This window comes from Podarcis erhardii (genome assembly GCF_964252035.2).
Source record: "Podarcis erhardii genome assembly, chromosome: 11".
NCBI lineage: Eukaryota > Metazoa > Chordata > Lepidosauria > Squamata > Lacertidae > Podarcis > Podarcis erhardii.
The window spans coordinates 55,565,230-55,577,537 of NC_138501.1; the positions used below are offsets into that span (position 1 = coordinate 55,565,230).

Below are 12,308 nucleotides of genomic sequence, written 5' to 3' on the forward strand. Positions count from 1 at the left end.
TGGCCGTGGACTATTAAAGGGACTAATGCAGAAACATCCAGTTCTTGCTGCCCGGAAGCTGTTACTGCCCAGCTAACATGATTCAATTTTTCTCTATCAGCTGTATTCAGCGGCATTAGCTGAATGTGCTTTTCTGTGTTAGGCTGCAGGCATCTGGAGCCAATGAGGAGCTCCTTGGTGCCCCCATCAGGTCTCCAATCAAGATGATAACTGGTTTTCTGGTTTACCATTTCTCAAAAACATGCTTAATTGTTCCATATTGAAGAGAACTGCAGTGATTTCATGTTACAGCTATCAGTATATTAGTGACTTTTGCTCCCTGTTTACCCCTGTCCGGGGGATGATTGGGGTTGGTGTTCTTGCTGCCCCTCCCTAGTTACAGAACTGCTTGTCACTAAAATCATTGCTAAATCTGCACTCCTCACCCGCCATCTCTAGACAATTGGCCTAGCAGGGATCCTGCTTCAAGCTTTTCCCTTTCTGCCCAGCCTGTTTCCCAAGGAATAGATGGGATTTTCGCAGTGTAGCTGCCTTGGGTCCTCTTGCAGATGTCTCTGCCTATGTGGGCTGCCAAAAGCCAGGCGGCACTTAAATAGCGGCCCAGAAGCATTTGTGCCCCTTCCCTCTTAGAATTCCACAATGGAGAGAGAGCGTGTGGGTGTCTTGTTGAATTAACAGCTCCTGGTGCAGTAACCCCAACCTTATAATAATCAGTCACTCCCAAGCAGCAACAGCAATGGGCCCATGTTGTGCTGGAAGACAGGGCTGATTTTTCTAAATGGCAGCTACAACAGGATCCATTCTCAGCCGCTGGAGAAACTTAAGAATGTGTTAATGAAATGGGAGTGAAGATGAAACCCTCATGTCCCAGAATCCAAGTTCAGTTGACATGCTGGGGGCAAACGTTGTAAGAAGGTGTTGCACTTAGCAGCTTAGAGGTTCAATATGCACAAAACTTTTGCTGCCATTCTTAATTTTCCTATGGCCTGTAAACAATTTATAGGATGCACAGCAGATGATGATATCTGTTTCTGATTGACATATCAATAGGGTCCAGAGGCTTAGGCCCAGCACAAAAATTGCAAACACAAATTTGGAAGTGGCGGGTGACTGAGAACAGTGGCTGCAATGTGCAAGAGACATTTTGCTTGGCTAGAGTTTCCATTTGATGCTTTGGCCTGGTGTAGTTAGGATTTGCGCGCTCTCTCTCTCTCTCTCTCTGCATGCATTCTGCTGTTTCCTGGTTGCCAAGACCTTTTGACTTACTAATGCTTTGCTCTCTCACAGTCCTGCCAGCAGTAGTAAGTTTGGTTCCTCCTGTAACATCAGTCAGGGAAGCTCTCAGCTGAGTGAGCTGGACCAATATCACGGGAGTGTGCCCGGCTCCGAACACGAGGACGAGCTCACAGAAGGGGTGCCTGCTGCTGCTCCTCCTCATTCAACAGAGGGCCCTGCACCATCTAGTGAGCAGCATGAGCCCCAGGAATTGCACAGGGAAGGAGAGGGGAAGGTGAAAGAGCAAGCCACACCTCAACTACCTCCTGAAGTGGACGAGCCCAAAGAAGCCACCAAGACACCGGGCAGGTAGGTGGTGCACGTTGGCCACGGATTCCTTGGAGTTGAACTTGAGGCCACTTTTCTGGTTGATCTTGGGAGAGACAAACAGGCTATGGGTGTAGTGCCATACCTGGTTTTGAGTAGTCCACTGGTGTCTAGGGTCAGAAAGGGTGGGACAAACGTCATTAAATAAATATAATTAATCCTCCTCTTAGGTTAGGTTATGCTATGCTTCTAATAGGTTGTGTTATATTCTGGATTATGTATGTTTTAATAGATTATGTCTGAATAGGATGAGAGTGTTGGAGATACGTGCAAATGTGTATGTGAATCCGGTCTTGGGTGTTTGATTTTCGTTGTTGTGTATACTGTGTATATACGGACAATGACAATAAATTTATCTAATCTAATCTAATCTAATCTAATCTAATCTAATCTAATCTAATCTAATCTTCATCATCATTTTACACCCATCTAGTGACTAATGGGGTGCATTCCTTACAGGGTTCTCTACCACAGTCCCTGTTGGCCACACTTTCTGTTCTTTCCATGCCATTCTCTGTCTTTTGCTGGCCATCCCAGGTCTCTTGGGGCCAACTGTTCTCAGCATTTGTTCCCACCATTACAATAAATGGTTCTTTTCATGTGTTAAGTTTCATGAGACTGCTCTTGATTTTCCAGTGCTCATTTTTCCCTCGTTTTTCTTTTTTGCAAGTCACCTTGATGAAAACGAACTTCTCCTGCTTCCCGCTGCAAGAGCCCGCTGGATCCGAGCCATTAATAAAGTGCGGCTTCAGTTTGAAGAGGTAGGGTCCATGAAATGTCCCTCCCCCCATCCTTCCACCTGTGTCTGTGCTTGTAAACCTTGCCGTGACTTTTGTCTGAAGGTTGCTTTGCTTGTCTAAAGGAGACACCGTTCTGGGGCAACTGCACAAATGGTGCATGTGCCCCTCTGGTACCAACAACTTGCTGAAGTTGACCGTGGTGGGCTTAATTTGCTGACCCCATGGCAGAGGGGTGCAGAACTTGTGCCCCACCAGATTTTGTTGGGCTCTTTCCTCAGCCCCAACAGCCAACAGGGCCGGGATTGTGGCGAAGTTGGAGCTCAGCGACATCTTGGGGCACGAAGTTGGCTACCTGTGTTGTGTAGAAGAACCAGGATTATTTATGGAAGTGTTGTGTTGACATCACTGTTCCGCTGTGTCTGTAGTTTGTCTTCTGAGGCCCTTCTCTATGTTCCCTTTCCCCAAAAGGTTCGGAGGGTGACAACACAAGAAAGGGCCTTTTTAGTCGTGGGTCCCCGTTTGTGGAATGCTCTCCCCAGATGCTTTCCCAACCCGTTGTGGGTGTGTGGGAGAGGAGACCCTTCCACGAACTACTGTGCTGCTCCTGGCCGCCTCCCGATTTCACTCCAGAGAGCACCCAGAAGCCGAGTGTTGTCTGAACAGGCCGGAGCAGAGAGTGGCAGCAGGTTCCCTCTCTGCGCCATTTTGTTGTTGACTTGTGCCACTTGGATGCTGCCCTGGCCAGCAGAAGGCCATTGATGTGCCCCAGATCAAAATAGGCTCATGTTTGCAACCTTGTCGTTTTAGATGGATCAGAATTTACACAATGTCACTGGGCTCTTTCGAGAGTGGGCTTAGCATTGCAACTGTGTTGTTGAGGTATCACAAAAGGGTCCTTAGCAGCAATGATATTTTTCATGGAAAGGGGAAATCTGAGCTTAAAGTGGGGAAATGCAGGGTGGTAGTTTTAGGGAATTCTGCAAAATAAGAGCATACAAAAGAAGCACCTCGTCCACAAAGAGCACCTAGCTGACACTGATGCCAGGTTTTCTTAGCAGTTTCTCACGCACGGCAGAAACTGTGTTTTGCTACACAGAGTATCAAAACACTTTTGTAATTCTTAAGCAAGTCAGAAGCTTGTTGAGTTGAATTAAAAGATCCTGACGGGTATAAGAAATGTGAGATATTTTCAAAAAGCCGTCAACCCAAGAGTTTTAACAGAACAACCCGGCGAGTTTGTCTGTCTTCTGAAAAATGCTGCTTTGAATCATTTAGTGAATTGTTTTGAAAAGTAAAACTCTCGAGCGCTGGAGGCTTCTGTGCACAAAGAGAATTGGTGGTGTGTGAACGACAAGCGGCTCCTGATGGCTGCAAGCAGACCCCTCGTGCCTTCACGTGCGTGCCTCCCTCCGCCTGCTTTCTTGTGGGGCAGAGAAACTGGCAGGATGCACCGTGGAAAGCTTTTGCCACTGCGAGATGCTACACTGGCGTCTCTCCAGAAGCACCAAGGTTTTCTCTTGATGCGTCTCCTGGGAGCGGGAGATAGGAGTGGAGTACAAACTTGTCTGCGATGAGCAGGAAGGTTCCTTGCGTGCCTGTCAAGATTGGTACATTAACTCTTTTTCGTTATTCTGGCTTGTGCTTGTGTTGTGTTTCACTGTTCACGGAAGAGAGTTGTATTCAGTAGCAGCAACAATAAGTTGGGTATCCCCCTTTGCATCTTCTATAACCTTTTTTGGAAACTCTTATAGTTGCAATACTCATCCTCAATTGCACCCATTGCAGAGCTGTTCAGGATAGCAAACTATCATCCCAACAGGAATTTGGTTCCAGTGGAAATAGCATGTTTCAATAATGGACCTGGTGGAGTAGGCTCCATTCCTGAAATCGTTTGACCCAAACTGGAGCCTGGCAATTCAGTCATGCCCTCGCACATGTGTGTGACCCACATGGTCTGAGTCATCAGGCAAATCAAAGGTTTGGAACGTGGATGCCTTCTTTTGCTTTGGGCAGAGTCTGACTCCCCTGTGGGCCATGGGACACTCTTGAAATGCAAAGGTGCACACTGGTTAAAGGGTGAATTTCCCCCATTTTGGGGTTCTCCTCTGTTGCAAATGAACCTTAACCAGTCCTGGGTCAAATCGGGACTTGAAAGCTGTGAACGTTTGGCTGAAATCTTAATCCTTTCACACCAGATACGCTTGGAGTTCAGGCAAGCAAGCCAGACTGAATTTTGCTCTGCTGCGTTTGTCAGCAGCTGGTACCGCAGCTGTTGTGTGTGGAAAGCAAAACGGAGAAGGAGAGCCTTGTGTGTCTTGTAGATTTAAGTACTATGAAGCGAAAGACTGGTCAGAGACACCGTTGTCTGTCTTGGAGTTGCAGGTTCCTGTGCGGGGCTTCTGGTGTGGAAACTTTACATCTAGAGTGCAAAATAACAAATATGTTTCACGTAGTGTAGAAAAGTCTATACATATGTAGTATTATTCTAAAAGTGTTATGTGGCATATACTTTTGACTTCCCTTTAAAAAAACTGTTTACAACTGGCTTTCTACCAGGCAGGCAATTGTCAGACAATGTGAGGAATATTATAGACATTTTAGAACTTCTGGAAACTGACATAAATAGAAAAGCTGTTTTGATTTTTGTGGATGCAGAGAAAGCCTTTGACAATATTTGTTGGAGCTTTATGAAGAGGAATCTCCAAGGGATGGGGGTAGGCAAGAACTTTGAAAATGGTATAAGTGCAATTTACTCTGAGCAAAAGGCCAAACTAATTGTAAATGGTATGGTTATGGACGAAATTCCAATAGAGAAAGGGACACGACAGGGATGCCCAATTTCCCCTCTATTGTTTATATCGGTACTGGAGGTTTTCCTAAATATGATTAGAAGAGACCAGCTGGTTAAAGGTATACAGGTCGGAACTAAACATTATAAGTTAAGAGCATTTGCAGATGATCTAGTCTTGACATTACAACAGCCAGAAACCAGTACAAAAAGAGTTCTGGAACTTATTGAAATATTTGGTCAGGTAGCAGGTTTTAAACTAAATAAACATAAGACAAAGGTGTTGGGAAAAAATCTTACGGTGGGGGAAAAAGATAGTTTTCAAAGAGAAACTGGTTTGGAAATTACTAAAAAGGTAAAATATCTGGGGGTGAATTTAACATCTAAGAATGTGAACCTATTTAAAGACAATTATGAGAAATGTTGGGCCGAAGTGAAGAAAGATTTCGACATATGGTCAAGATTGAGACTTTCCTTGTTAGGCCGAATTGCTGTTATTAAGATGAATGTATTGCCGAGATTGTTGTTTCTGTTCCAGACATTGCAAATTCTAGATAAGATGGACTGTTTCAAGAAGTGGCAGAAAGACATATCTAAATTTGTCTGGCAGGGCAAAAAACCCAGAATAAAATTTAAGATTTTGACTGATGCAAAGGATAGAGGGGGCTTTGCCCTGCCGGACTTAAAACTTTATTATGAAGCAGCAGCTTTTTGCTGGCTGAAACCATGGCTACTTCTTGAGAATACAGACATTCTGGACCTGGAAGGTTATGATAATAGTTTTGGTTGGCATGCATATTTATGGTATGATAAGGTAAAGGTACATAGAAATTTTAAAAACCATATTGTTAGGAAAGCATTGTATAATGTATGGAATCGATATAAAGATTTGCTTGAAAGTAAAACCCCCAGGTGGTTGTCACCAATGGAAGCCAAGGCGGTAAAAAGACTGAACATGGATACAGATTGGCCAAAATATTGTGAAATTATAGAATATGATGGTGAAAAGTTGAAACTACAGAGTTTTGAGAAATTGAAACCTAAAGTCCGAGATTGGTTACATTATTTCCAGATCAATGAAACTTTTAAGCAGGACAGAAAACTAGGATTTCAGAAGGAGAGGTCAAAATTAGAAACAGAATTGCTAGAACCCAATACTAAGAATTTGTCTAGAATGTATAATCTGCTGCTAAAATGGAATACACAGGATGAAACGGTTAAATCAGCTATGATTAAGTGGGCACAGGATATTGGTCATGATATTATGTTTGCTGACTGGGAGCAGTTATGGACCACAGGTATTAAATTTACGGCATGCAGTGCCCTGAAAGAGAACATAATGAAAATGATCTATAGGTGGTACATGACTCCAGTCAAGCTTGCAAAGATATATCATTTGCCCAATAACAATTGTTGGAAGTGCAATGAATGTGAAGGAACTTTTTATCACCTTTGGTGGACCTGCCCAAAGATTAAGGCCTACTGGGAAATGATCTATAATGAAATTAAGAAAATCCTTAAGTGGACATTTGTAAAGAAACCGGAGGCTTTTCTCCTGGGCATGGTCGGCCAATTGGTACCAAAGAAAGATAGGACCTTTTTTATGTATGCAACAACAGCAGCAAGAATCCTTTTGGCGAAGTATTGGAAGACTAAAGAATTACCTACTCTGGAAGAATGGCAGACCAAGGTGACTGAATTTATGGGACTGGCAGAGATGACCGGCAGAATCCGTGACCAGAGGAAAGAGACAGTGGAGGAGGACTGGAAAAAATTTAAAATCTATCTTAAAAATTGTTGTAAAATTTCGGAATGTTAAGATGTCAAGGGATTGGATACAAAGAATTACAGCTATAAATTGAAATTTATAAAATAGAATTTTTTTTTTTTTTAAAGAGAACTAAATATAAAAATGGGATGAAGAATTGCTAAAAATTTTAAAATATGGGTGCAGGGAAGGGGAGGTTTGGGGAAGTCGTGTTATGTTTATTTGTTTTTTGTTTATGTTGTAAAATCAATAAAAATTATTTTAAAAAAAATAAAAAAAATAAAAAAACTGTTTACATTTCCATATGAGATTATAGTCCTTTTTGTGTGTTTACATGCATTAACTCCTGGCGTAGTAGCTTGAATATTAGCAAAGTCTGCATGTTGTCCTTAATAAACTTTTCGACACTTATATCCAGGTTGATGAATATTCATAGGGCTTTCTGGGTAAATTGAAAGTGAATCCATCTGGAATGAGAGTCAGGAGAGAATTATATGTCAGTAGCCAGGCTTATTAAAGTGATACAAATGAATTGTGTCTTACCTTCTTGTTGCTGGCAAAGGAGGACCATTTTGGAGATGTTACGTGGAAGTAGCAATGGGTATTCTCTGAGGAACTGATGGGGATCTTCTGATGTGGATTGCAGTGAGGGGCCAGATCACATTTTACCAGAAGTTGCAGAAGGGGAGCTGCGAGTGCCTCCTTGGATTTGCTTTAGCATGCAGAGCAACCCAAGGCAGAGGGCGCCTCCTCTAGAAACCCTCCCGTCTTGGCAGACAAGATAAACATACACATACTGGTTCTTTGTTAGTTTTCCTTCTTGTAGGTTTTTTTTTGCGGTTTTATAAAATACAGCCCGTTTAAGTTTCACATTCTTTGCTATGGGGCTGCGGACTGTGCTGCCTGTTTCACGATACCAGACTTCTACTGAGTCAAAAGGTTCATGCAACAAAGAGCCTTGTTCTTACGAGTACTCAAATGTGAAATTGCTGATCTCTTAACAGAAACGTGGAACTTGTCCCTAAGACCCCAAGGACTGGAACATGTCGAATGTGACACAAACATGTTTAAAAGGGATTCAGGCGTGGGGGGGGGGGACCTGGAAATTACAGGTCGCTTAGCTTAACATCTGTCCTGGGAAAACGGGTGAAAAATATTGTCAAATAAAAATAACCAAGCATATAGAAGAAGCAGCCTTTGCTGAAGCAGTCTCTCACTAACCTATTTAGAGTTCTTTGAGAGTTTAAGCAGGCATATAGATAGAGGTGTTCTGGCTGACATTGTGTTCTTGGACTTTCAAAAAGCTTTTGGCAAAGTACTTTGCCAGAGACTCTCCAGTATGCTTAGCAGTCGTGATATAAGCGGAGAGGTCCTCTTGTGGACCAGGAATTGGTTCAGTAACAAGAGGCAGAGTGTAGAAATAAATGAGCAGTTCTGCTGGAAGGAAGGGAGTCCTCCAGGGACCTGTGCTTTTAAACTTGTTCATAAATGATCTAGAGCAGCCTTTCTCAACCTGTGGGTCCCCAGATGTTGTTGAAGTACAACTCCCATCACCCCTAGCTAGCAAGGCCAGAGTTCAGGGATGATGGGAATTGTAGTCCAACAACATCTGGGGACCCACAGGTTGAGAACCACTGATCTAGAGCATGGGTGGGCAACCTAAGGCCCGGGGGCTGGATCCGGCCCAATCGCCTTCTAAATCCGGCCCTCGGACGGTCCAGGAATCAGTGTGTTTTTACATGAGTAGAATGTGTGCTTTTATTTAAAATGCATCTCTGGGTTATTTGTGGGGCATAGGAATTCTGCATACTGAGTGAATGGGTCATAAAATGGCAGTTGAGAGGAATTGAAAATAAAACTTACCAACATCATACTTCTGTTTTATACATCTGTGGGGTGTCTTCTTTTGGAATGCTTTGTACAATTCTGGTCACCTTGCCTGAAAAAACGATGCTGTACAGTTGGAAAAGGCTCAGAAAAGGGCAGCCTTTTAAATGATGATTAAATGATGCCTGACATGGAGACAGTGAATAGAGGAAAGACTTTCTCCCTCTCTCATAACCCTGGAACTTGTGGGCATCCAGCATAGCTGCATCTTGGAGTATTCAGGACAGAGAGAAAGAAAGTGCTTCTCCAGCCTTCCCCTGAGTTAGGGCCATCCAGGTGTTTTCACTACAACTCCCATCAGCACCGTCCCCATGGAGCTGTATGGATGGGAGTTGTAGTTCAAAACTTCCAGAGGGCACCAGGTTGGGGAAGGTTGCTGCAGAGGTTTTGTCCAGTCAGATACTTTATGAAGCTCCAGGTGCTTCCTGGGCTGTGGATTTCCAGCCAGTGGTCTAACAGGTCCATTTGCAAGTGGAATGAATCTGTGTTCTGTTTCCATAGGAAAACGCAGCCTGGATGTGTTCCTTCACTGGATGAGCCAGTCGGTGTTGGGGAAAATTGGACTGTGACCCCATTTTTTAAGGAGTTTGTTTAAGATGTGCTTTTACACAGCAGCAGGGCCAATCCTCCTTCAGTCAACTGTAATGGAAGTTGCTGGTTATACTTAGTGACTGTAGTAGTGAATGCACAAATGCCAGAAAGCATCTTGACTTCCCTTTGCAACTCACTGGTCTGAAAATAATAGCACACCAAATCAAAGAGCCCAAACAGGCACCCAAGAATGTTTTGCATTTTGACCGTTCTGGGAAGGTGGACCTGCTAGCAGGTTGCCCAGGGGGATGAACCTGCCACTTCATGTGTTTTTAAATCAGTCCATCACCTTCAGGAGCAAAGGAGACTGCCGTATAGTGAGCCAGAGCAATGACCCATCATCAGTGTCTACTCTGATTTGGCCAGGCCTCTCTGGGATTTCAGGCAGAGAGAGGTCTCACCCAGCCCTGTCTGGAGATGCCAGGCATTGAACCTGGAACCTTCCGCAGGCACAGCGGACGCCCGACCACTGAGCTATAGCTCTCCCCCCCCCCCAGCACAGGAGCAGGCAGGTGCCCAGGTAAGTTGCAGCTCCTTTTTCAGACATGGTCAGCTTATGATGCGGATGCATTTTTTCTTTCCTTATTCTCTTTGCCTCGTTTTTGAAAAGTGTCCAATAATCTCATAAACGGGGCTCATCTGTCATGGCCTTATGGTTTAGTATGCTTTTTTGGTGGTGTTTTGGAGACCCATTATGATGTATCAATGGGCATTTTTGTGGTCAGGGGTGCCATCTGGACACCCCGTTTGGAGTGGAGGCAGAACGCAGGAGTTGTGGGTACTTTGGTAAACATCAGCGGCTGCTTTTCTGTTTAAATAACGAGCAAGGGCTGTCATTAGGACACAGAAGTCCTTCCCAAGCAGAAGGGATACTGAATGTTAAGCCAAAGCAAATATGTGAAACAGAATTCTGGGGAATAAATTATGCAGATGAAGTCCAAACCGTTTGTGCACAGGAAGCATTTGCTTTGGGGAGAAAGAAAGCCCTGCAAACATAGTCTTCTCCCATTTGGAACCTTCATAATCATCTGGGAATATCCCTCTTTTGAGCCCCATAGAAATAAACAGGCGATGCGCAGGGCACAGTTTTTCTATTATTTATCTGTCTAGCAAATGAGGTTAAGTGGACAGGGCACCCCACGAAATATGTCAAAGCTGGTAATGTCCAGAAAGAGCAAATTGTCAGAGCTGTTGAGAGGTGCAAAGGTGGCACCTTAATAAGAGCATCAGGAGATCTCTGAATCTGGAGAGACCCCAGGGGGCTCATCTAGTCTGGCTTCCTGTTCATGCCTCTGAGAAGCCCAAGAGGATCTCCAGCAGCTGGTGTTCAGAGGCACCTGGATGGCACTGAAGGGCTTGGGAGATGTTGTGCAGTCCCCCGGCAACAACAATTATCCAGGAGCTGCATACTGAAGGGGTTAAATTTAAATCAGTGCTAAAATGCCAGCAGTAACCCTGGGTTTCCAAATGCACGAAGGGGTGAAGCTCCTGCATTTACCATCTGTTGGCTGGGAGACTCATTGGCAGAAATGAAATCAAGAGAGCAGGCTAGAGAGCTTGATCCGCCTAATCCTTCTGCTGCAAACACTGGCTGGCTGCTGCCTTTGGGGCTAACGGGTTTCCGTTGCTTGACTTCGCCCCATCCTTCAGCCTTGCCTTCTTCTCAGGTGGGGCTTCACAGCCACTTCTTCAAACAGAGCTTATCCTCGCCCTGGGCTTTTGAGAGCTATCTCATCTCAGCAGCTTTAATTGGAGGGTCCTGCTTTTTGTGGCGGGTGCAGTGGAGAGATTTTAAGCGTCTGTCCAAAGTAGCATTGGTGTGTCAGTTCTGGTTCAGTGCAGTGGGAAGCTCCCTTCTTGCAATGAGGCGCAGTTTGTAAGGACCAACAGCAGAGGGTATCTTCTCTGCAGCACATACAGCCTTGCTGCTGTGGGCTGACTGTGGATGTGTTTGGAGGGGCGATGGGTCAGTTTACAGCAGGGGTGCCCCCCCCGGCCCTCCAGACCACATTGGACTCCCAACTCCCACCATCCCTGCTCATTGGCCATGCTGGATACTGGAGCTGGTAAGAGCTGGGAGTCCAACAACATCTGGAGGACCACAGGTGTTCCCCATCTGTGGCTTAAAGGGAAGTGTGGTGCACATGATAGGAGGCGGCAGGTGTTGCTTTTTGGTCTTCAGGAGGATTGCAAAATGTTTACATTGATGGCATATATGACATTCTTCATAGAACGAATTGTCTTAACAGTTGTGCAAAGGTTAGAACAATAAAACCCCATACTGGGATTAAAAATCACAACGAAAGGAATCTCTGGAACAGGAATAACAATAACTTCTGGCTTATAGGGCAGTATATAAATTCAATTATTATTATTACAATAATTATCCTAACTTTGTCAGTACCACCAGCTTGCGCATCCAAGACTTTCTCCCAGGAAAAGAGCTGAGAATATCCTGAGGTCACCCTCTCTCTGTCAAGGAATCACCGAGACACAGTTTTGGGCCATGTTCTCCTGCTCATTTGCCCTCTTATCTATTCCTTTTGTGAATTGCTTCTCATTACATAACTTGAATCGATTTCACAGTAAAATCGTCAACAATAAAAACAATTGTATATGTGCAAACTATCCTGTAGGGGACGCAGGTGGCGCTGTGGGTTAAAGCCTCAGCGCCTAGGACTTGCCGATCGAAAGGTCGGCGGTTCGAATCCCCGCGGCGGGGTGCGCTCCTGCTGCTCGGTCCCAGCGCCTGCCAACCTAGCAGTTCGAAAGCACCTCTGGGTGCAAGTAGATAAATAGGGACCGCTTACCAGTGGGAAGGTAAACGGCGTTTCCGTGTGCGGCTCTGGCTCGCCAGATGCAGCTTTGTCCCGCTGGCCACGTGACCCGGAAGTGTCTCCGGACAGCGCTGGCCCCTGGCCTCTTAAGTGAG

At 44.8% G+C, this 12,308-nt stretch overlaps 1 protein-coding gene across 12 annotated transcripts in view; it reads left to right on the forward strand.

The window, feature by feature from the left end:
- UNC13B (unc-13 homolog B) overlaps nucleotides 1–12,308 on the forward strand; it is a 160,079-nt gene that overhangs the window by 58,505 nt on the left and 89,266 nt on the right. For all 12 annotated transcript variants that reach the window (XM_081881302.1, XM_081881292.1, XM_081881299.1 and 9 more), the window contains 2 exons: nucleotides 1,288–1,584; nucleotides 2,273–2,363. In XM_081881302.1, coding sequence (XP_081737428.1) covers nucleotides 1,288–1,584; nucleotides 2,273–2,363 — 388 coding nt within the window. The remainder of the gene's footprint in view (nucleotides 1–1,287; nucleotides 1,585–2,272; nucleotides 2,364–12,308) is intronic.